The 23,749-nt window shown below is 32.1% G+C and overlaps 2 protein-coding genes across 2 annotated transcripts in view; one reads left to right on the forward strand and one right to left on the reverse strand.

Annotated features, from left to right (window-relative positions):
- Positions 1-19,450, forward strand: part of LOC127738961 (ryanodine receptor-like) — a 154,684-nt gene extending 135,234 nt beyond the window's left edge. Inside the window, exons 109-119 of the mRNA XM_052250461.1 lie at positions 927-1,301; positions 1,937-2,055; positions 2,700-2,760; positions 4,058-4,204; positions 12,270-12,401; positions 12,950-12,998; positions 13,444-13,551; positions 13,960-14,024; positions 14,666-14,766; positions 15,665-15,716; positions 17,111-19,450. Coding sequence (XP_052106421.1) covers positions 927-1,301; positions 1,937-2,055; positions 2,700-2,760; positions 4,058-4,204; positions 12,270-12,401; positions 12,950-12,998; positions 13,444-13,551; positions 13,960-14,024; positions 14,666-14,766; positions 15,665-15,716; positions 17,111-17,209 — 1,308 coding nt within the window. The 3' untranslated portion in view covers positions 17,210-19,450. The remainder of the gene's footprint in view (positions 1-926; positions 1,302-1,936; positions 2,056-2,699; positions 2,761-4,057; positions 4,205-12,269; positions 12,402-12,949; positions 12,999-13,443; positions 13,552-13,959; positions 14,025-14,665; positions 14,767-15,664; positions 15,717-17,110) is intronic.
- LOC127738963 (uncharacterized) lies at positions 5,052-7,067 on the reverse strand. Its single transcript, XM_052250462.1, has one exon. The coding sequence runs from the start codon at positions 7,042-7,044 to the stop codon at positions 5,326-5,328; it is 1,719 nt and encodes a 572-aa protein (XP_052106422.1). The 5' UTR covers positions 7,045-7,067; the 3' UTR covers positions 5,052-5,325.
- Positions 19,451-23,749: the final 4,299 nt, after the last annotated feature.

Below are 23,749 nucleotides of genomic sequence, written 5' to 3' on the forward strand. Positions count from 1 at the left end.
TCCCGATGTATTGCTTTCGCCTAGATTTCCATTATGTAAATTAGTTTTGGGTTTGTAACCGATCTATAAACATGATAAATACGCGCACATAAACGAGTGCAAAATAACATTCCTTATCGTTTGATATAAATACATCTCTTCAATGAATACTGATAAAAATATTTTTGTTTACAACATAAATTAATAATATGAAAATGTTTTGTAGTTAGATATATATATATAATTAAAAAATCATTGATAATATCAATGCACAAGTACCGAAAAATTGTGTTAAAGCATGCGGAAGAATATCTCAAAGAACGTTTTGTGAAAATACCGTCAAGGACCGGTAACTCTGTAATTGATTTTGCGGGAAAATATGAATGCCTACTCGTATCCAATCTTAGAAAAATCGAATTTTTACAGAAAAGTGTCCACCATGCACTTGCATTGCACTATTTTTAGAATAGTAGAATAGAATGATATACAAATGGATTCAAATCATATATATATGTAACTGTTATTTTAATATAATATAAACAACAACTCAGTGTATACTGATTTGTATCACTACAATATAATAGTTATTACGGTGAAGTTGAATTTCCTGTCATTTATTCATCATCCACGCACGAACTTGTCTCAGAAAAAAATATATCTCTGTTCATTAACCTCAGTTTTAGGTAAAGAGATATGTTGTTTTTTTCTGAGACAAGTGCTTTTGACCATCCTCAAGAACTTGTGGTCATCCGATGTTCAGTACTTCAGTACTTTGATTAATTAAACCAAATGGCTGACTCTTTGACAGCCTTCATTGATGTTGAGCTAAAGAAATCACAACTTACAGCATGATTCAGACAGCCCCTGTGTTAAATTAATTACTATTCTGCACAATTATTAATTACTTGGTAAATACTAAAACAATCAATGTATACTATCCCTATTAGGTTAACAGAATCCCATTAGCAGGAGAAGAAGCAGAGGACAACAGTGACAACAATGCAACAGGAGGTGGTGAGGTAGAGCAAGAGTTCGCTGAGGTCGTTGCCATGGAAGATGACATTTACTTTAGAGAATACATGATGCAGATCCTAGCTATTGCTCATAGTGTGATATCATTCTCTATGCTCATTGCCTACTACTGTCTCAAAGTTCCTTTAGTTATTTTCAAAAGAGAGAAGGAAATTGCCAGGAAGTTGGAATTTGAGGGATTGTGGGTAGCTGAGCAACCAGAAGATGATATCAAGGCACACTGGGATAAACTTGTGCTAAGTACCCAGTCATTTCCAGAAAGTTACTGGGACAAGTTTGTTAAAAAGAAGGTGAGGGCCTTGGTTTATAAGATAAGATTTATATTTTTTTTTTTCAGATTATTAATTTGAAATAAACAGCATATTTCAATCATAGCATATCTGAATTGAAATAGTACACAGCAATAGCTAGGTTTCAATATGATGTAATTTGAGTCTGAGTTATTTCCCTTGGTCCCCATTTTGGAGGGGTAAATCTTTGATTTTCTTATTTGACTAACCAAATTAAAACATGCAATACCACAAAGTCTGAAAAGAGGTCCTTACTATGTTGTAGTGATGAACCAAGTAAGGCTAAGAGAAATAAATATTGTTCAGAAAATAACTTTTTCTTAAGTCAGTCAGTATAATAAATTGAATTTGACTGATTTATGCAGGAACTTTTCCACATAGACCTCCAGCAAGGCAACAAAAGGGAAGTAACTTTTGCTCAAATAGTGTCTATCGAAACCTATCTATAGCCAAAGGCAAATGTTGACAGAAAATGGAATGTGTAACTTGTGATTCTTTTGATATTAGAATAAGGTATATATTAGGTTTTTAGTTCACATATAAAATTCAGTATGGCTCTTTCGTTTGACTTAAGTAATATATAGAATTGATAGAGTAAAAATTAGAATTGACTTTGAAATTGTTGTTGGTTTAAGGTGAGAGCTAGGTATGCAGAGCAGTATGACTATGAAGCTATCAGTAACCTATTGGGAATGGACAAAAGTGATTCCATCAAAATAGGAGAGGAACAGAAATCTGGTGTCCTCCCATCCTTGTAAGTTTTAACATTATATTTATATGTGAAAGGAGAATACATTTATATTTATATGTGAAAGGAGTATACACTTTATTTTAAGGGTATTATGATAAAGAAATATTTATAAATGTGTTACTTTGGATTCATAATTAATCGTGTGAGACCAATTTATGTTGGTATAGGTGATGCTCAAATTTAAATGTACATCGAAATACAACTTTTCTGTTGATAAATAGGTAAACTTTGGCAAAACCATAAAATCAAACATCAACAAATGTACAATTTTTCCTCAATCCACAAAAATTGGTACCCCTGAAAATAAATGAATTCACAGTATATGTCATACAGTTTTTTTCATAAAGTTTTTAGCATAAAGATTTTTAGTTTCATATTTTCCTGAATAAAACTATTTTATGAGCTAACCACATAGTGCTTATACTGGTAGAAAGACATGATTCAAAACAAATTATTTTCAGAAGCAAAGAGAAAAAGGTAAATTGAGGACCAGAAGCACTTTGTTTGAAAATCCAAATCATTTAACTGAGATAAATTGTTATTATGCACGTGATAATTAATTTCAAAGAAAATGAAATAATATCTGTTACACACCACCATGTTTATAAGTTGCCATATTCAAACTATAGTTTAATTTCCTCCTCTAGCCTCAGCAATGTTGATTGGCAGTACCAGATATGGAAATGGGGTGTCATCTTTACAGATAATGTAAGTCAACATAATCATTAAACTTAGAAATTTTATTTGGAAATGTTGTATTAGACATATAAAAGAGGGTCTGGATGGGGTTTACAGAATAGAGAACAATGGACAAAAAGTGCAGAAAAAAAGGCAAAGAAATAAAGAATAGAGAAAACAAGCAAAAAAATTAAAGAATAGGGAATAAAAACATTTTGAAATATAAAGAATGGAGAATGATGGTCAAAATGAATAAAGAAAAGAGAAAAATGGTCTAAAAAGTTACAGAATAAAGAAATGAATGATCCCCATCCAGACCCTCATACAAACTCATTGAATTAACATATAATGCGATCAATGGGGTATTCATATTTTTTTGTGGAAAATACAGTTTTCATCATGACCCTCAACACCTTCTTTCATCACAGGATAAGGTATTAAAGTACAATGTAAGATCAAAGTGTCCACTCATTTCTCCGTCTCTTCACAATTTGTATCTGCATATCTTTTTAAGCCAGTGGCTAATTTTTCATACCTTTAGAAAATAATATACAGTATTCTGCACCTTTTATTTCATATTTGAATCCAAATGATTTGTATGTTTCCATTAGCAAAACATGGGATTTTTTTGTCTATATGAATAAATTGAGAGAGGGTGAGGGGGGTTGAATTTGTAATTTCTGCTCACAATTACTATTTTGTAATTTCAATACTGATGCAGGATTTTTTGCATTTCATCTTTCATTGCTAGATTTGTTATATTTTATCTTTCATTTCCAGATTTGTTATATTTTATCTATCATTGCTAGATTTGTTATATTTATACCCCCCACTTTAAAAAGTGGGGGTATACTGTTTTAGCTCTGTCTGTCCGCCCATCCGTCCGTCCGTCCCATGAATATTTTTCGTAGCATTTTTCTCTGGTACTACATTACAAGGATTTCTGAAATTTGGTTCAAAACTGACAATCCTAGTCAATTAAGATTGGAGTTGAGTGCAACCGCACGAGCGAGGTTCGAACTCACAACCTCAGTGTTGACTGGCTAGTGATTGCAGTAGTAACTACTTAGACCACTCGGCCACCGAGGCCCCGGTTCAAGGTTTATATGAGTGAGCTATACCGTGTGATGCATTTTCAGATTCATCACTCATCACTTACATATTTTTACACTATTAAAATTATCCATATTTGGGCAGGGGTATCATCAGTGAGCAGTAGCTCGCATTTTCACTTGTTTATCTTTCATTTCCAGATTTGTTATATTTCATTAATCATTGCTAGATTTGTTATATTTCATCTATCATTGCTAGATTTGTATATTTTCAGTCCTTCTTGTACATTGCCTGGTACTTCATCTTCTCAGTCCTTGGAAACCGTAACTACTTTTTCTTTGCTGCACATCTACTGGATGTTGCTATCGCCATTCCTGCACTGAGGACAATTTTACAGTCTGTTACACACAATGGTAAACAGGTAAGTCATGTTTATTACATGGTAAGGTAGAACTTACTTGTAACATTATTCACTGTGCAAACTCATCCAAAAGACCTAAAGTGAAAGCCTTGTCCTTTTTAATGCCCTAGCCACTGAGTAGCAGGGATATGTAGTTTGACATTTTTCATTATCTTATCTTTCCCCCAAACTGTCTTTTCAAAATATAATGTCTGCATTCTGAGGAGATTGATTGACTTTTGGTTGCTAAACATCCAGTGGCAAATATTTCATGCATGTTAAGAACAATTCTGACCGGACATCAAAGTAGATTTACTAGTATTACATATCGATATAGCCTATCTATCTAATAATTCTCATGATATACAAAAACACCCATTGAAACAAGATTTACCATGATTTGTTATTTGCACGTCTTTTATGTTGCATTTTCTCAGTCAAAGCAACATTTTATCACATGGCATAATGTCAACGTTTACTTTTGGTTTCCAACAGCTGTGTAATATGTTTAAATCAGTCTGAATATTTTACCCACTTATAGGCTTTTCAAGTTATTTACTCATTAAATCGCAATGAAATGAAATTAGCCACTCATTCCAGGAAATGCTATGTATGTGAAGAATAAGTGATGTGGGTAATACTTCAATGAGACAGCAACCCAGCAACACACAAAAAGGCATTTAGAGGTCAAAATATGGTCTTCAACTATAGACAAGTGTCTTATACAATATATCAAGCTCTAAATGGCTCGAGTCTAGAAAGGTTTTAAATAAATTTGACAGAGACTATCAAGGATGGATCTTTCATTAACACTTAATTCACTAAATGACAAAAAAAACATTGAGATCTAACTAAAGACAGCCACCAATGTGGGACAGACACATGATTGAACTCTGGTGGATATTTGTCTCATTAGTAATCATACCACATCTCTATTGAGTTTTAAGTAGTATGTATGCATCAGAGAGAAAAACAAACCTCAATTACAATCAACAGTACATTTGAAAATTTGAATAGTGGAATTCTTTTCTTTAGTCCAGTGTTGTTTGATCATTGAAAAAGGGGGGAAAATAAAGTTCAAGATTTTTTAAAAGTCATTTTAGTTATCCTTTATATGCCACAGTTGTATAGTTAATTTTAGTTCAGAATCCAGAAAATTGAACAGTAAAAATTTTGGCTTCTGCTGGTTCTTCTTCATGTGTTCCACAACCTATGTATAACAGACCTTCAATTCCAATGTCTAGAGACGAAGGGAGGTTGATACCAAACTCATCAGCTTTCAAGTAACGAATGCATTTTCCTTTGTTAAGTATATGAAACATATGATTTTGATCATCAGTGACTATAATATTGTTTGATTTTGTTGCCACTAAATCATTTGGCTGAAATATTTGTTCTTTTTTCATATCTGGATGACCCCTATACATCCATCTTACTCCATTGGAACTATTTAATGCCACTATCCTACCTTTCCAATCTTCTTCCGATAGAATGTCTATGACATAAATGTAATCGTTATTGTCAGAAGTTATTCTACGAGGAACAGAAAATATAGGTTTCCTTTTACTATCTAAGTGATACACTTTCTCTTTTTTCCCATCCAAATCCATCACAATGACCTTTCTCGGACCACTGATGGGGAATGCCTTTTCTCCTCTATTTCTAGCACCCACTATAATCTTATTTCCAACTGATACATGAACCGATATACCAATCAATGGGGCTACACTGTATTTTGTCTCTTCAATTTCTGAAGTTCTTTTCTGAAATATTTTTAGTTCAGGTTCTTTAGTACATAGCAGCAATCCACCATATAGTAATAAAGCCATGTCAGATATTTCTATATTTAGGTTTGTGATAACATTTATTGATTCTTTGTTAGGCTGTACTTTCTGTAATGTTTTACCCTTTCCATAATCTATCCATAGCATTCCATAATCACAGCACACTAAATTTTCAACAAAATTTAATTCAGTTTTATATTGCTGTATCACTTTAAAAACAAAATCATCCTGTGAATTCTCATCCTCAGGGTCAATTAACTCTCCATGTTGTGAGACTAAAAAAGGTAGTTTTTGTGATACATACTGTGGCAGTCTTTTAAATGTTGGGTTCACAGTTTTTGTTCTGAGTTGTGTGCTTCTTTTTTCTTCCTTAAATTTATTGAAGACTTCATTAGCATTGTTGGATTGAAGGGCTTGGTATAATTTTTTGTTCCTTTGTTCTATATCTTTGTTGATCTTTTGTGATCTGTCTTCTTCTTCTTTTAAAGATAACTTCAGAGTTTCCCATCTGTCTTCAAGATCTCTTAAAAGTTTCTTTGTATAATGGTCAACTTCATTCTTTAAAACTTGATCTTGACTTAGAATTTTCTGCTTCTCAGATTCATATTTTGAGCCTTCAGAAGATTTTAAAGAATCTACTTTAGATAGTCTTTTAACATTATCTAATAATAGCTCTTCAAGTTCAGAGTTCAAAGTTTTGACTCCATTTATAGTAAGTTTATATCCTTCATCTAACTGAATCATATTATGTTTGTTGTGAGTTGTAGCAATACACAAAGGGCAGACAACTTCCTCACAGGTCAGACAAAATAAACAGCAGTTTTGTCCATTATGAATTTCACATGGTATATTACCAAAATCCACACTATCCTTTGCTTGCTTTTGGTAAAAGGCAATTTCTTTTATATCTATGATAACATGCTTGTCAGTGGATTTAACTTTTAGGTGAAGTTTCTGACATTTTGTACACAAGAAAAAGTTACATTGTAAACATTTCCATTTAATCTCACTGGATTCTTCACACATCTGACAGGACATTGGAGCCTGTACCTTCTGGATAGATTTGGAAAACGCCATTATTATGAATCAGATATGTCCTCTTTAAACTTATAGATCGGTGAATTGTTTTATTAAGGATTACATTCAGTGTTGTATAATCAATATTTGCAAAGATTTTTTGGTATTTAAATGTAATGTAAGTTTGACAAAAATAAAGAACTGCATGTCACTCAGTGCATCTAGGAGCATATCATAGAGATTATAAAATGTTGAATTTTTTAAGCTAAAAAAAGACAATTCTAAAAAAAAACAAAACATTTAATATGATGAAAAAGTCAAGTGATAAAAAAGGGTGATCTTTGTGGAAACAATTGTTGTTTTTAATAAACATAAAAATGACATATCAAATATATGAAATACATTTAAAATAATTGAACTTAGTGACAAACAAAAGATATAGTATGCATACCTTCCATAATGACTTGCTTTTGGTATTGTTTTCTATGGGGTTTTTTATTTCTTTTTTTATCTTTTTATTTTTCTTTTCTAATAATTTTTTCTACAAAATCAGCCGGTAATAAATAAAAAAAGTTTGGCAGTATTAGACAGACACATCATATAGGAGATTACTTGATTCTGTATCTGTTATCAATTTCACATTAAAACTGGGTTTATGGAACTTTGGAATTATTTCACTCGATGAAGATTGACTTAGCTGTATGGATTGCAAACAGTTTTACAGAATCTTTTCAAAATAATGATAACCTAAGGATGTAGTCGGGTGAAATTAAAAAAATCTAGAATTTAAAATTGATACTATAAGTCAGAAAATCATAAGTTAAGGAACAAAAGATGCTAGAAATATTGATAGGTTATCAAACTTCTTTTTATACGACCGCAAAAAAATTTTGCGGTTGTATATTGGTATGACGTTGGTGTCGTCGTCGTCCGAAGACACATTGGTTTTCGCACTCTAACTTTAGTTTAAGTGAATGGTACTCTATGAAATTTTACCATAAGGTTCAATACCACAAAAGGAAGGTTTGGATTGATTTCGGGGGTTACGGTACCAACAGTTAAGGAATTAGGGGCCAAAAATAAGCATTTTTGTAACTTCCAGACATTACTTGTGTGTTAGTGTATGGATCTCTCTGACATTGTACCACAAGGTTCCATATCACAAAGGGAATGCTGGGATTGATTTTGGGGGTAATTGCCTCAAAATTTTAGGAATTAGGGGCCAAAAAAGGGGCAAAAAACAAGCATTTTTCTAGTTTCATGATAATAACTTGTGTGTAAGTGTATGGATCTTTCTGAAATTGTACTACAAGGTTTCATATCACAAAGGGAAAGCTGGAATTGAGTTTGGGGGTAATTGCCCAAAACGTTTAGGATTAAGGGGCCCAAAATAAGCATTTTTCTAGTTTCCAGACAATAACTTGTGTTCAAGTGTATGGATCTCTCTGAAATTGTACTGCAAGGTACCATACCACAAAGGGAAGGCTGGGATTGATTTAGGGGGTAATTGCCTCAAAATTGTAGGAATTAGGGGCCAAAAAGGGGCAAAAAACAAGCATTTTTGTAGTTTCAGGACAATAACTTGTGTGTTAGTGTCTGCATCTTTATGAAATTGTACTACAAGGTTCCATATCACTAAGGGAAAGCTGGGTTTGAGTTTGGGTGTAATTGCCCTAAACGTTTATGAATTTGGGGCCAAAAAGGGGCCAAAAAAACAAGCATTTTTCTAGTTTCCAGACAATAACTTGTATGGATCTCTCTGAAACTGTACTGCAAGGTACCATACCACAAAGGGAAGGCTGGGATTGAGTTTGAGGATGATGAATCATAAGGGGGTTCAAAAAATTTGGGGGAGGGTTTTTTTTTTTTTTAAATTTTCCATTTTAAATTGGTTATTTCTGATTTATATATAAAAGCAAATAATAATGATATGGTTTGAATAGGTAAATTAAAAAATTTTAAGTTTTTGGACCACATTCATTCTGTGTCAGAAACCTATGCTGTGTCAAATATTTAATCACAATCCAAATTCAGTGCTGTATCAAACTTGAATGTTGTGTCCATAATTGCCCCAACTGTTCAGGGTTCGACCTCTGCGGTCGTATCAAGCTGCGCCCAGCGGAGCATTTTATTCAAGATATTAAATTTTTTAAAAATGGCGGGAAAAGCTGACTGATTTTACCTTACATTTAGCATTGGCATTATTCGAGTCTCAAATTGTAAGAAAAGAAATCTAGAATCTGCTTAAATTTTAGTAATGACCATTTATGAGCTATTGAAGTCTCCTATGAAAAGAAAAGTGGGTGATATGGAGCAAAATATTTTACACTGTATCATAGGAAAAAACCCAGGAGTCTGAACATCTGACAAAAATTCCTAAACCTGACATGACTACATCCTTAAGGGTATATGTACCTGCTTTTCAAAGGGCTGTCTACAGTGGCCAGAAACTAGATTCAAGTTCTACCTTTCAAAACTTCCACTGATGTTTCCTTTTGAACTAAGTAAGTTATATTCTAATTTTGAAAATTATTTGATTGTTAAAATACGTTATTGGAAAGCTTTCAAATTGAAAAACATCATGGGTATTTTTATGCCCCACCTACGATAGTAGAGGGGCATTATGTTTTACGGTCTGTGCATCCGATCGTTCATTCGTCCGTCCGTTCGTCCGTCTGTCCGTCTTCAGGTTAAAGTTTTTGGTCAAGGTAGTTTTTGATGAAGTTGAAGTCCAATCAACTTGAAACTTAGGACACATGTTCCCTATGATATGATTTTCCTAATTTTAATGCCAAATTAGAGTTTTTACCCCAATTTCATGGGCCACTGAACATAGAAAATGATAGTTGTTCTTGGAAAAGCTCTCCTAGTATTTAAAGATGGTGATCTATGTTTCATTTGTGATTTTTTTCAAATTTCTGGTCTTGTAAACTACATGATATATAAACAAATTTGCTTTAAAATCTGAAACCACGTTTCATCTGGTTATGCCATACCATGTATATGTACCTGCTTATGTAATAACTTTTTCACTTCCTGTGCTGAAAAATTAAGAGAACAAGGAAGTTATACACCTGTAAACAAAGCAGATTTCAGTAATCTTGGTAAATTTGTTAAAAATAAATTACATAAACATGATAAATTTTCTATACCACCAGTGATCATGAATGAGCTATTTAATGAGTTAACAAAACTTGATATAAACAAAGCATCTGGTATGGATAATATAGGACCAAAAATTCTAAGATTAAGCGCCCCTGTTATTGCATCACCTCTCACATACATATTTAATCGAATGATAGATACTGGTATATATCCTTCTTTACTGAAAAATGCTAAGGTAACACCAGTTTTCAAGGATGGTGACAAGCTTTTAGCAACAAATTACAGACCTATATCTGTTCTTCCAACTTTATCAAAATTAATAGAAAGACATGTTTCTAATAATATGTACAAATACTTATCTAAACTTAAACTTTTACACCCTACACAATCTGGTTTCAGGCCGCAGCATTCTTGTCAAACTGCACTTATTAATATCATTGACAAATGGTTGCAAGAAATGAATGATGGTAATTTAAACCTAGCAATTTTATTAGATTTTAAAAAAGCTTTTGATTTGGTAGATCATGACATTCTTTGCTTAAAGCTTGAAATTTATGGATTTAGTGAGGCTACTGTTAGTTTTTTCAAGTCATACCTGAATAACAGAAAACAGCAGGTAAACATTTGTAATGTTTACTCTAAACAACAACATGTAAAATTTGGTGTACCCCAAGGTTCTATACTTGGTCCTCTATTGTTTGTGCTATTTATAAACGACCTTCCCTTATGCATTGAAAATTGTGAAGCAGACCTATATGCTGATGACACCACTCTTCATAAATCAGGGAAAAACATAGAAAATATACATGATGATGTTCAAGAAGATTTATACAGGGTTGAAGAGTGGTGCAAAATGAATAACATGTTCATTAATGCAAACAAAACAAAATGTTTGGTTACTGGAACAAAGCAGAAACTATCAATTCAGACTTATCAACCAAACTTGATAATAAATTCAGAAGTATTACAAAATTCTTCATGTGAAAAATTATTAGGTGTTAAAATTGACAGCACACTTAGCTGGAGAAATCAAATTGACCAAGTTTGTGCTAATATATCATCCAGAATATACCTTCTTTCTAAAATAAAGAAATTTTTAGATATAAATGCAAGGAAAACATATTACAATGGGTATATTCTGCCCCTGATTGACTACTGCTGTATTATTTGGGGTGAATGTAAAAATGAAGGGATAACAAGAATTTTAAAACTCCAAAAAAGGGCAGCAAGATTAATTCTAGATGCAGATCCTTTATCCCCCTCAGCCCCCTTATTTAAAGAACTTGGGTGGATGACAGTTGACAATAGAATCAAATACCACAAATATTTACTTCTATATAAATGTATGCGTATGGAAGCTCCAATGTACCTAGTTCAAAAGTTTAAACTGAAATCAGATAATAATCCTTACTCCTTGAGAGGTGTCACTCAAGGTAATATGATAGTTCCTAAGCCAAAAGCTGAGCTATTTAAGAAATCTTTTGTTTATTCAGTGTTATGGAATGGACTACCACACAAAATGTGTAAAGCTCAAAACACTTATACTTTTAAACAAAGTATCAAGAAGTACTTAACACAGTCCTGATAAGATTATGTTTTCTACAATGGATTTGTATGTTCTTTTATTTTTATTTTTATTTGATTTTTTGACTACATGTGCATTCTTGAACAGCCTTATATCTTATCATGTTAGTAATATTACATTGAACTAATTGACTGTAAATTAACTATGTGTAAATATCTGTTTTTGATTGTATTGTAATTTGTATGTGAGGGCCTCAGGGAAGATTAGTTTATTGTAACTAACTGAGTTTACCCTCTTTAAATAAAGAATTTATTATTATTATTATTATTATTATTATGTGATGTGTTTCAGTTTTTTCAATATACCGGTACTACTTCCTGTTTGCCAAAAACACATTTATAAAATATTGTAAATTTTTTGTTAAATTTTTCTTAGCATTTACAAAACTTCTTGATTTATGAATTTGATTGATTCACATATTTACTGCAAAATAGAGTTACCAATTCTGAGTGGAGTTATGATTAGTTAGCCACAACTCATAGTGCATCATGTAAGAATCTAAAATGCAGAATTAAGCTACCATGAAAATAATCATTCGTTAATAAATTGATTGTTTTTCCAGTTTAGTAAATATGCTTGCTTTGTTTTTTTACAGCTTGTGTTGACAGTGATGTTAACCAGTGTTATTGTGTACATTTACACAGTTTTAGCTTTCAACTTTTTCCGTAAATTCTATGTCAAAGAGGAAGATGGAAACACAGATTATAAATGTCATGATATGTTAACAGTAAGTAACATAAATACCTTTTAGTGAGACAGCAATCTAACAAAACCAAAAACAATAGACCAGTGTCTATACCATATGGTTGAATTGATCTGTGTTAGCTAAAAAGTTAAGTAGGATGGAGGAATCATTTAGAATAGATTGCCTAATTGATTAAAACATTTATGATATATGGAGTGACAACATTATTTTCCTCTGACAATAGAATGTAAGAAAATTGACCACTCAAAGAAACATCATTATCAGTCAACAGATCAAAATTATGTTTTCAAATATTGATGTAGAGTTCAAATCAATTCAAAGAAAATAGGTTCATTTATGACTATAATTGTAATATTGGGTAATTTTCCTTGGAGTTCTTTTTTTTTTGTTACTTTACATTCTGGTAAACTGAAGGCTTTATGGACGGGTCAGATGACTATAAACATTTTTGGTAATTCCTGGTATCATTTTAATGTACTGGTATTATCCAACTGAAATTTTATTTGATTGTTGTAGAAACTTAACTTCTTGGTAATTGTGATACTAATGTTTGTTGTGTTACTTTTCAGTGTTTTGTGTACCATTTACATACTGGTGTAAGAGCTGGTGGTGGTATAGGTGAGTATTACAAGTTATCAGAAAGTGAATAAATATCAAATTAAATGAATAATGAATGTCAATTGACAACAAATAAATTGTATAAATTTAGGAAAGCACATGTTTTAGTTTGAAATATTTTATCTGTGCAAGAAATCATGTGAATTAAATATTGAAATTATCAGCCCACATTGATAATACATGTAATCAAGAAGTGTAATGTAGAGAAAGGTAGAATGCATAATGTAATGAAAGAAGGAGAAAATGGGATTTAAAAAATGCCCTCTACTGCAATTATTGAATTTTGTGTGTAAAAAATTATGCAAATTTGCTGATTGATTTGAAATTTGATTAAGGTAGATTCAGGTAGCTCTTATAATGTTATATAATTTTTTAAGGAAAATGTGAAACTAGCCTTGTCATTTGCTTAAAAAAAAGTTATATAATTTTTTTCATGTTTATCCAGGTGATGAGATAGAGCCAGCGGATGGAGATCCATATGAAGTGTGGAGAATTTTATTTGATATCACATTCTTTTTCTTTGTGATTGTTATCCTGCTAGCTATCATACAAGGTAGGCACAAAACATGAATATAAATGGCCTTATTTAATGGGGAACTAATTGAAAATATATAGATGCATTGAAATCACTGTTACTCTTTTCTTTAATCAGGTTCCAGTACAAGTTTTTTGTTCTAGATTTTTAGGTGTGGGGAGGGGGGAGGAGGTTGTCATTTCATGGATATATGAACATTTCATTCTATGAATAAATGAATTAAAGAATACATAGTTCATGGTTTGAATTTCCCTTTCATACATAATAAAGGCTAAAATTTATCAATCAAAATATGTTTTACAGATCTTGTGTCAAATATACCTGTGCTAAATTTTCCCTTTCATGAAAAGTAATGCATTTTAAGGTATGAAGTAGATTATAATTCCTATATACTTTTTCCTGACATATGTATTGTTACCATTTTAGGTTTAATTATTGATGCCTTTGGAGAATTGAGAGATCAGTTAGAACAAGTCAAAGAAGACATGGAGGTAAAATAAAAGTGATAAGCATTATTAAAGCTACATTTGTATTGGAATTCATATTTCTTTTTCAAAAATGGAAGTAATAAATTCTTCGTGAAATGTATTGAAGAAAGAATTAGCTTGAAATACCAAAAACTGCAAAAAAAAAATCAAAATTTGATAACATAATAAGTAATACTGTAAATTTCAGAAATTATTGCATGCATTTATTATTGCTATTTCAGGAAAATCTGCTTACTGATATAGGTATCAGATATCTGAACAGGAATTCTAATTATTGCGATACTCACCTTGTCACATTATTCTCAATAATAAAAACCTCACAATAATTTCTGAATTTACAGTAACCTTTATCCAATTAAAGGGTCGTTTAATACTTTACAATGAGTTATTATGGAAACATATTATCACTTAGAAACAAATAAATATGTGTATCTGAACCAATTATGGATTACATCAGTTTTCTTAAGTTGTTCTGGTTAAAGAGTGTGGAGTTTTCAAGTTGTACTGGTTAAGAATGGGGAGTTTTTTAATTTTTCTAGTAAAAATTGGGGAGTTTTTTAAAAACATTTCTGGTCAAGATTATGGAGTTCTTAAGTTATGTCTTGATACTAAGTTTTTTCTAAAGTTACTAATTTTCATTTCAGTCAAAATGTTTCATCTGTGGTATTGGAAAAGAATACTTTGACAAAGTACCTCATGGGTTTGAGACTCATACGACGAATGAACATAATTTTGCCAACTACATGTAAGTATTTTGTTGACACTCATTAAACTTTTACGAAATATATCTGCCCTATTTGAAATCTCTAAGATAATTACTCTTCAGACTTAAGTTTTCAGAAAAGAACACAAATGTTCAATGAAACAGATATGCTGGTTATTTGAAGTATATGATCATCGCTTTTTCTGAAATTTTGCTTTGATTTTTTTTGTGATAATTAGGGCCCCGCCGAATGGCGGACTCCTTATAGTGATCAGTCTGTCCGTCCGTCCATCTGTAACAAATTGTGTCCGCTCTATATCTAGAGAACCGTTATGATTTCAAAGTTTATACTTGACATGTATATTAACCAACACCAGAGGGTGTGTCATAATGTATGTACAACTTCCTAGGTCAAAGGTCAAGGTCAAAAACTTTGGTTTTAGTTGACAACCCCATGTCCTATGGTAAAGATCTTGTCCGCTCTATATCTTGAGAACCGTTATGATTTCAAAGTTTATACTTGACATGTATATAAACCAACACCAGAGGTTGTGTCATAATTTATGTACAACTTCCTAGGTCATAGGTCAAGGTTATAAACTTCGGTTTCAGTTGACAACCCCATGTCCAATGATAAAGATACAAATTTTTTACCACACATTATTCACAGCGGGGCCCACAGAGATGGCTCCCATCTCAATGATATCTAGTTTTTCATATTTTCATTGATGTTGCCTAAAAAACGGCAATAAACAGATTGTTAATGGTCTGTCAAACCAAGGATGTTTCTGGTATGTTTTTTGTAACATGCTTCAGTTGACATCCCGTCTAATCAGAAGTATAAAAAAAGACTTGTCTCCAAAATTATTTATCATTTATTGAGAATTCTGTAATATATAAATCGACATTTATCATCAGTGGTTTCTTTTACAATTGACAGGTTTTTCTTGATGCACTTGATTAACAAACCAGATACAGAATACACAGGACAGGTATGTATTATATACAATATGGTATAACAAATAGAAAGACAGATGTATGCTAGCCTGATGTAAACAAAGATAATTGAACACATTAGATATACAAATGAAACATTTTGAAAAACAATAGGGGAGTGACTTTTCTACTGTTAATGTAAAATTTTGGTCGAGAATCTAATTCATTTTCTTATCATCCCTACTTTTTCAGCTGGTACAATATATTTAGTTAACTACTTGATAGGTTTGACGTTGTTATGTCTAAAATTTATTTCATTTACATGTAAAAAAATATTGTGATTATCTGTTGACAACAAAATCATTAGTACTAGGATCTTTGATTTTTGTCTTGTCTGTGACTGAAGACTCAAAAATGCTAGACATAGATATTCATATCCAGCTGTGACGACGACACATAGATATTAATATCCAGCTGTGATGATGACACATAGATATTCATATCCAGCTGTGATGATGACACATAGATATTCATATCCAGCTGTGATGATGACACATAGATATTCATATCCAGCTGTGATGATGACACATAGATATTCATATCCAACTGTGACGATGACACATAGATATTCATATCCAGCTGTGATGATGACACATAGATATTCATATCCAGCTGTGATGATGACACCTAGATATTCTTATCCAGCTGTGACCACGACACATGGATATTCATATCCAGCTGTGACGATGACATAAAACATTTATATAAGAAGCTTTATATTTCAGAAGGTAATGACTATATTTGGTATAAATGATCCTTTGTAAGGTCTACATATCTGTCAAACAGGATGTATCTGACCTTGACCTCATTTATAAAATCAGTGATCTAGATTATTTTTTCATAAAATCTGTTCCTCAGATACCATATTAAAGCAGAAGGTCAACTATGTTTGGTGTATAGAATAATTGTTAAGTGTGCATGTCTGTCTGGCAGGTTTCATCTGACCTTGACCTAATTTTTATGGTGAGTTGGTCAATGTTAAGTTTTCATATTGAGGTCTGTTTCTCTGGTACTTGAAGCAGTAGATCAAGTACATTTGGTATACGGAATAACTGCAAGGTGTACATGTCTGTTTGGCAGGGTTCATCTGACCTTGACTTCATTTACATGGATCATTGATAATGTTAATTTGCATGATACTTGTTTGAAACCTTAATCTAAAAGACTTTCAAGGTAAACTCAACTAATAACAGCAAAGCAGGCAATATATTTTAGCAAGTGCACTCTTGAAATTATAGAGAGGAAAATTTAATGATAATTATTCTTATTACAGGGGAAAGTAGGCATTTTCGGAATCTGTTAATGTGCACAACAATACTTAAATTAAAGATGATCAAAGATCATAAACCAGTTAACCAGTTAAATGTGTGACTCTTATTTATTATTTCAGGAAACATATGTATGGGAACTTTATCAACAGAGGTGCTGGGATTTCTTCCCTGTAGGAGATTGCTTCAGAAAACAGTATGAAGACGAACCCAGTAGCTAAAAGTGGCTATACTCCTATCATAGGAGAGACTAATCAAAAATATGTACCAAAGAAATGACAATATATCCTAGACATACTCATGCTAGAAGTACTCACATAGTTGATATTTTTACACTTAGGTCAATTTTTAATAGGAACAGTTATTTTATATCATGGAATACATTATATTGAAAAACTTCAGAAAGTTTGTTGCTGATTTTTATGACAAAGTAACAAAAGTTGTTTAGTGAAAGTGACTTTTTACAAGATTTTGTGTGTTTGTGATGACAAAAAAGATTCCACATAGCCTGAATGGACAAAGAGACATTTTGGTAGTGTACCCCTTTTATTTTGAAATTTTGTGTGTCTTTATTATTTTTTCGAGACAAGGTCCATGAAGGTTATGTGGGACAGTATTAATACATGTACTTAAATACATCTCTATCTCTGGTGATAATTGATTTGAAAAATAGAAAAGTTGAAACTGGATTTTCTGGTAATAAATTTGAAAATCTTTGACTGGACTTTCTGTTTCGTATTTTTCTTGAAGATCCAGTAGGGGAGATGTAGTGTTTTTGTTTTGACTTATGAAATCCTGCTTTGTTCCATTGTTGTGATACTCAATTTTGAAATTGTAATTTTGTTTTGTCTGCCAATTTTACATAAAATGATATTTACTGTGATTTTGAAAATAAGAGTGTTTTCCTAGTCTTTTATATTTGTGTACCTCATAAACTTGAGATTGTAGTGAATCATATTAATTTTTTGTCCATATGACTTAATACATTTTTTACCAAGTCACTAGATGGTTGTTGTTATTTGTTTATTGTTAAATAGATCTTTTTATAGTGGTTAGTTATATTTGTTAGTTCGCTGTTAGTAGCTAAAGAATCTCGTCCATTTTTATCCCTGCCCTTTAAATCAATGCATTCACATTTTAAATTTGATTTTCATAACTTTATTCATGGTGCCATGCAAGAATATTTTGTAATGGTTATATATTTAAATGCGTGGTACCAAAATGAATATAATTTGTCATGGCTAATTACAATTGTATACATTATGTCATGGTGTTTTTAGTTGGTCCTGACTTTTCACAATGGTATACATGATGCCATGAAATTTGTTATTTGTATGGCTTTTCACTATTGTATGTGTTATGTCATGGTGTTTATTGTTCCTGGCATTTCACTATTGTATGTGTTATGTCATGGTGTTTATTGTTCCTGGCATTTCATAATAGTATACATTGTGCCACGGAGTTTATAATTTGTCATGGCTTTTCACAGTTTTATACATGGTGCCATGCATATTTTTGTCTTATTTAATGTAAAGATCTGGGATGTTTTTTATTCAATAAATGCAATAAAAAGTAGATCATGCTCATTTGTCAAATATATGTTGACGGTTTATTGTTCAGTGTTTTAAGCATGTATTATCACAGTTGTGCCAAGTATATTAACATTGTTATTTTTTGTTCCTTATATGTTATTGAACTTTCACTTTTTTTTAAAGATGGTAGGCTAGTCAGGACTTGTGCAATAGCTCACTTAGATCTACATGTAGTTAGACAATGCTATACATTTGCTTTTATTTATTTGTTTACTTATTTTTTTATTTTTTTGGATTTATTTTACATCCTCTTAACACATATCATTTAATGTTTGAAATGTTTTCGTCATGAGGTGTATATACATCACACATATCCCTAGTTCACATCAAGTTTTTATAAGACATTGAACGTCACAAAGAAAATAACTATTGAATCCCACTTTTATACTTATTTCTGACAATACAGCATGTTCCTTTGCAGCTATGGTAAGCATTTATAACTTCTGATATGTGGTAAATCTATTTTTAAATTACTTTCTTTGATGCTGAAGAGACCCTTTCAAGGTATAATGCCAGCAGAAATGCTGGCTTGAAAATGACTTGCTTAAAATTTAGATTGGTTCTATAGCCAACTTAACAGAACTAAGTTTTACTTTCCTAACAGTAGAGCTTCTTTAATAATATCTTGAAGGGTCTGTTTATATAACTTTCTAATAATCAGAAGTCTCACATGTGTGCCATCCTGGAATATAAAGTACCTGTTTTTTATATCATGATTGACAAAAAGTCTTCCAGATGCATGTAGCAGAATTTGTTCGTATTTTCCCCTGTGAATAGGAATGTTTTTCATATGATCACTATTCATCCACTGTAGAAAGTTGTCAAATGCAATTTTGATTTTATTACCAAAGAAATAAAAGATAAAATCTTTGTTATGTGTTGTCTTACATTTTATTAAACTATTGATAACAGCATTTGGAATAATTACTGAAGTAATATACTCAGTTTACTGGAACAGACCCCTTCCTTTATGGAGCTAAATATATGGTAAATATATAGTCACATTTCCATTGTTGCCTTGTTGGTGGGTCCACCCTTTTTCAAAATCCTGAAATCACATTCTTTCAACAAATATCCAGTTGCATTCAACACTCTGAGGCATGTACAATATGTCTCACTGAAAGATACAGAAAACCAACAACACTAAAAATCAAGACATCTTGATATCATTAAAATGTTATCAACAACAGACAAATATCTATTTAATATATTAACCACTAAACTAAATCTCCCTAAGTCTAGACAAGTCATGAACAAGCATTCTATAAGGGTATTGCATGTACATTGCCATATAAAAATAAGGAGATGAGGTATGATTGCCAATGAGACAACTATTCACCAAAGTTCACATAAAGTGGATGTAAGCAATTATAGGCAACCATACAGCCTTCAACAATGAGAAAAACCCATACCGTATAGTCGGCTATAAAAGGCCCTGACATGAAAATTAAGAAACAAATCAATTGAGAAAACTAACAGCCTAATTTATAACAAAACAATTACTGAAAAAACAAATATGACCAACATGAACCAACAACAACCACTGAACTACAGGCTCCTGACTTGGGACAGGCACATAAGGAATGTGTCGGGTTAAACATGTTTGTGAGTGCTCAACCCTCCCCCAAACCTGGGACAGTGGTGTAACAGGGAAACATAAAAACAACCTATAAAAATCAGTTGAAAAAGGCTCAACTCAAATGTCTTTTTACCAGCAGGAACATTGGATGAGGTTAGACTTGCGATATATAGATAAGACAAGCATTTAATTGAAAAAGAGGTCCAGAGAATTTTCAATTCACATTGGTTAAGATCTGTTATTGATGATGTAGTTGAGAATGAGAATTTCTGTGTTATCATTTATTGGGTCAGAATATTTATTTACAGATATAGATATTTTCAAAAATGGCCCGTCCAACCCTAACCATGAGGAATCAGGTTTGTTTACCCTAGAAAACTACAATTTTCTATGTCCAATGGCCACAACTTCCCAAAATAATTTTCTCAGCCTAAACAAAATTTAAATTCAGCTGTTACTTGTAATGATGTGGCTTTATCTCAGTACTTTATATTAAATCAATAGATGAAAACATACCAGAAAAAAGTGTGAAAAACTCAGACGGAGAGATGAGTGCAAACCTTTGATCCCCTTTCGCTTTGTCAGTCTGGGACTGATAACAAAACCAAATTCCCTACTGGAAAAGAAATATAAAGAAACCAGCATTCTGAGGCAGTCGATGCTCCCAACTGAAAGCAATATTGGATGAGTTTACACTCGTATCGGACAAAATTTCTGTTGAGATGGAGGTCTGGTCTGTCTTTGTATGTGTAAGAATTGTTACTGATGAAATTTTGAATTTCAAACTTCATATTATGAATCCAGTCAGAATATTATATTTTTGAAATTGTGGATATTTTTAAAAACACTGATAACAACACAAAATTCTACTTGAAAATAACATTAAGAAACCAGCATTCTGAGGCAGTGCAATGTTCCCAACCGAAAGCAATATTGTATACGTTTACAGGAGTAATACCACCATTGATTTTCCCCTATTATCCTTTGTCAAATTGGCACTTTTTAAGAAAATTTTGCAAATAAAGAAATACTTGACATGAGTAAAGTTTTATCCTGTCCAGTACTACAGACAAAATTTCACATAACATTTCATTGCATATAAGATAATAACTATCACTGGAAGTTAACCAATCAAATTTTCACTCATTTTGTATACGCCCGTTTATGGGACGTATTATGGTATATGGTTGTCCGTCTGTCCGTCCATCTGTCTGTCCATCCGTCTGTCTGTCCGTCCGTCGTCAACATGTCGGACATTAACTCAAAAAAGCTTGAACCAATTTGCATAAAACTTTGGTGAATTGTTTATATCTATTGACGAGAGATCCCTTTCGTTTTTTAAAAATTTCAGATTTTACGTTTCTGAGTTATGAGGTTTTATTCATTAAAAAAGGGGGATTTTCCAGTTTTCAGACAATAACTCCAAAATGCTTTTACCAGTTTGCAAGAAATTTTGGTGAATTGTTTATATCTATTGACGAGAGCTCCCTTTCGTTTTTTATAAATTTCAGATTTTACGTTTCTGAGTTATGAGGTTTTATTCATTAAAAAAGGGGGATTTTCCAGTTTCAGACAATAACTCCAAAATGCTTTCACCAGTTTGCAAGAAATTTTGGTGAATTGTTTATATCTATTGACATGAGCTCCCTTTTCATTTTCATAAATTTTAGAATTTACGTTTCTGAGTTATGGGGTTTTATTCATTAAAAAAGGGGGGAATTTCCAGTTTTCGGACAATACCTCAAAAATGCTTATAGCAGTTCTCATGAAACTTTGGTGAATTGTTTAAATCTATTGACAAAAGCTCCCTTTCGATTTTCATAAATTTCTGATATGACATTGAGAAGTGATTGAACTTATTCCTTGAAAATGCGATGGGCATATCATGCTGTCATGGCGCAGCTGTTTATTCCTGTTTACAAGCTTTAGTAACTATGTAACCTCATGTTTCCAAAATATTTTATAGAAACACCAAATAGAAAAAGAATGGTGATTTGAAACACCCAAGATATATGTTTATGACTCAGAATTTTTTTTACTGCAATGGATTAATGTAGGATTAATTTCCTACACCTGTCAAAATCAAGTGAATATTTTTTTCCGACCCCTTTATCTTGTGGAGAGTTGTCTCATTGGCAATCATGCTTCCTATTTTTATATTTACTGCAGGGTTTTTTACTCATGCTGAATGTGTCCCAGTGCCTGTAGTATATGCCCTTATATTTTACAGTTAAGAGTTTTTTGCTTGTGAGAGAGCTGTCTACATATTCCATTATTTTAATTTTCTATTTCTTTTACTGTATTTTATTTCTGTGTCATTTGGTCTCTTGTGGAGAGTTGGCTCATTGGCAATCATACCACATCTTTTTATTTTTATATTTACTGCAGGGTTTGTTACTTGTGCTGTGTTGATGCAGTAGAATGTGTATCCGTGCCTGTAGTGTATGCCCTTATATTTTACAGTTAGGGTTCTTTGCTTGTGAGAGAGCTGTCTACATATTCCATTATTTTAATTTTCTATTTCTTTTACTGTATTTTATATCTGTCATTTGGCCTCTTGTGGAGAGTTGTCTCATTGGCAATCATACCACAGCTTCTTATTTTTATATTTACTGCAGGGTTTGTTACTCATGCTGAATGTGTCCCCGTGCCTGTAGTATATGCCCTAATATTTTACAGTTAGGGATTTTTCCTTGTGAGAGAGCTGTCTACATATTCCATTATTTTAATTTTCTATTTCTTTTACTGTATTTTATTTCTGTGTCATTTGGTCTCTTGTGGAGAGTTGTCTCGTTGACAATCATACCGCATCTTCTTATTTTTTTATTTACTGCAGGGTTTATTACTCGTGCTGTGTAGATGCTGTAGAATGTGTTCCTGTGTCTGTAGTGTATGCCCTTATAATTTACAGTTAGGGTTTTATCGCTTGTGAGAGAGCTGTCTACATATTCCATTTATTTTAATTTTCTATTTCTCATTGGCATTCATACCACATCTTTTTATTTTTATATTTATATGAGTTGCAGCAAATAAATCTGTAATCAGATTTTTCATTTCAATTGACCGTTTTATAAATTAAATAAAAGAACTTCTCTTGGATGAGATTGAGTGAGAGCATAGCCTACAGTCAATAGATAAATGGAGAATGTGTCCATGGGACAAAGATGATGCCCCTGCTTGCATACAATGTTATAAATGGACATAACTCAAGAACGGTAAAAGTGAAGCCACCTATATTCAAACTTGAATTCCTTTTATTGCTGACTATGCGGTATGAGCTTTGCTCATTGTTGAAGGCCGTACGGTGACCTATAGTTGTTAATTTCTGTGTCATTTGGTCTCTTGTGGAGAGTGGTCTCATTTGCAATCATACTACTTCTTATTTTTATATTGATCTGTGTTTTGTGGTAATAAGCATTGTATATAAGTTTCATAACATTTGGTTGAGGCAAACTAAAGTTAGAGAACGGAAATCAAAATCATGTTGTTTATCCAAAATATCCAAAAAGTTTATACTCCAAAAATAATTAATTCCATTATTTCATATGCTTTATGACAACTAGAGGCTCTAAAGAGCCTGTGCCACTCAT

Source organism: Mytilus californianus, unplaced genomic scaffold, assembly GCF_021869535.1.
Source record: "Mytilus californianus isolate M0D057914Y unplaced genomic scaffold, xbMytCali1.0.p SCAF_4, whole genome shotgun sequence".
NCBI lineage: Eukaryota > Metazoa > Mollusca > Bivalvia > Mytilida > Mytilidae > Mytilus > Mytilus californianus.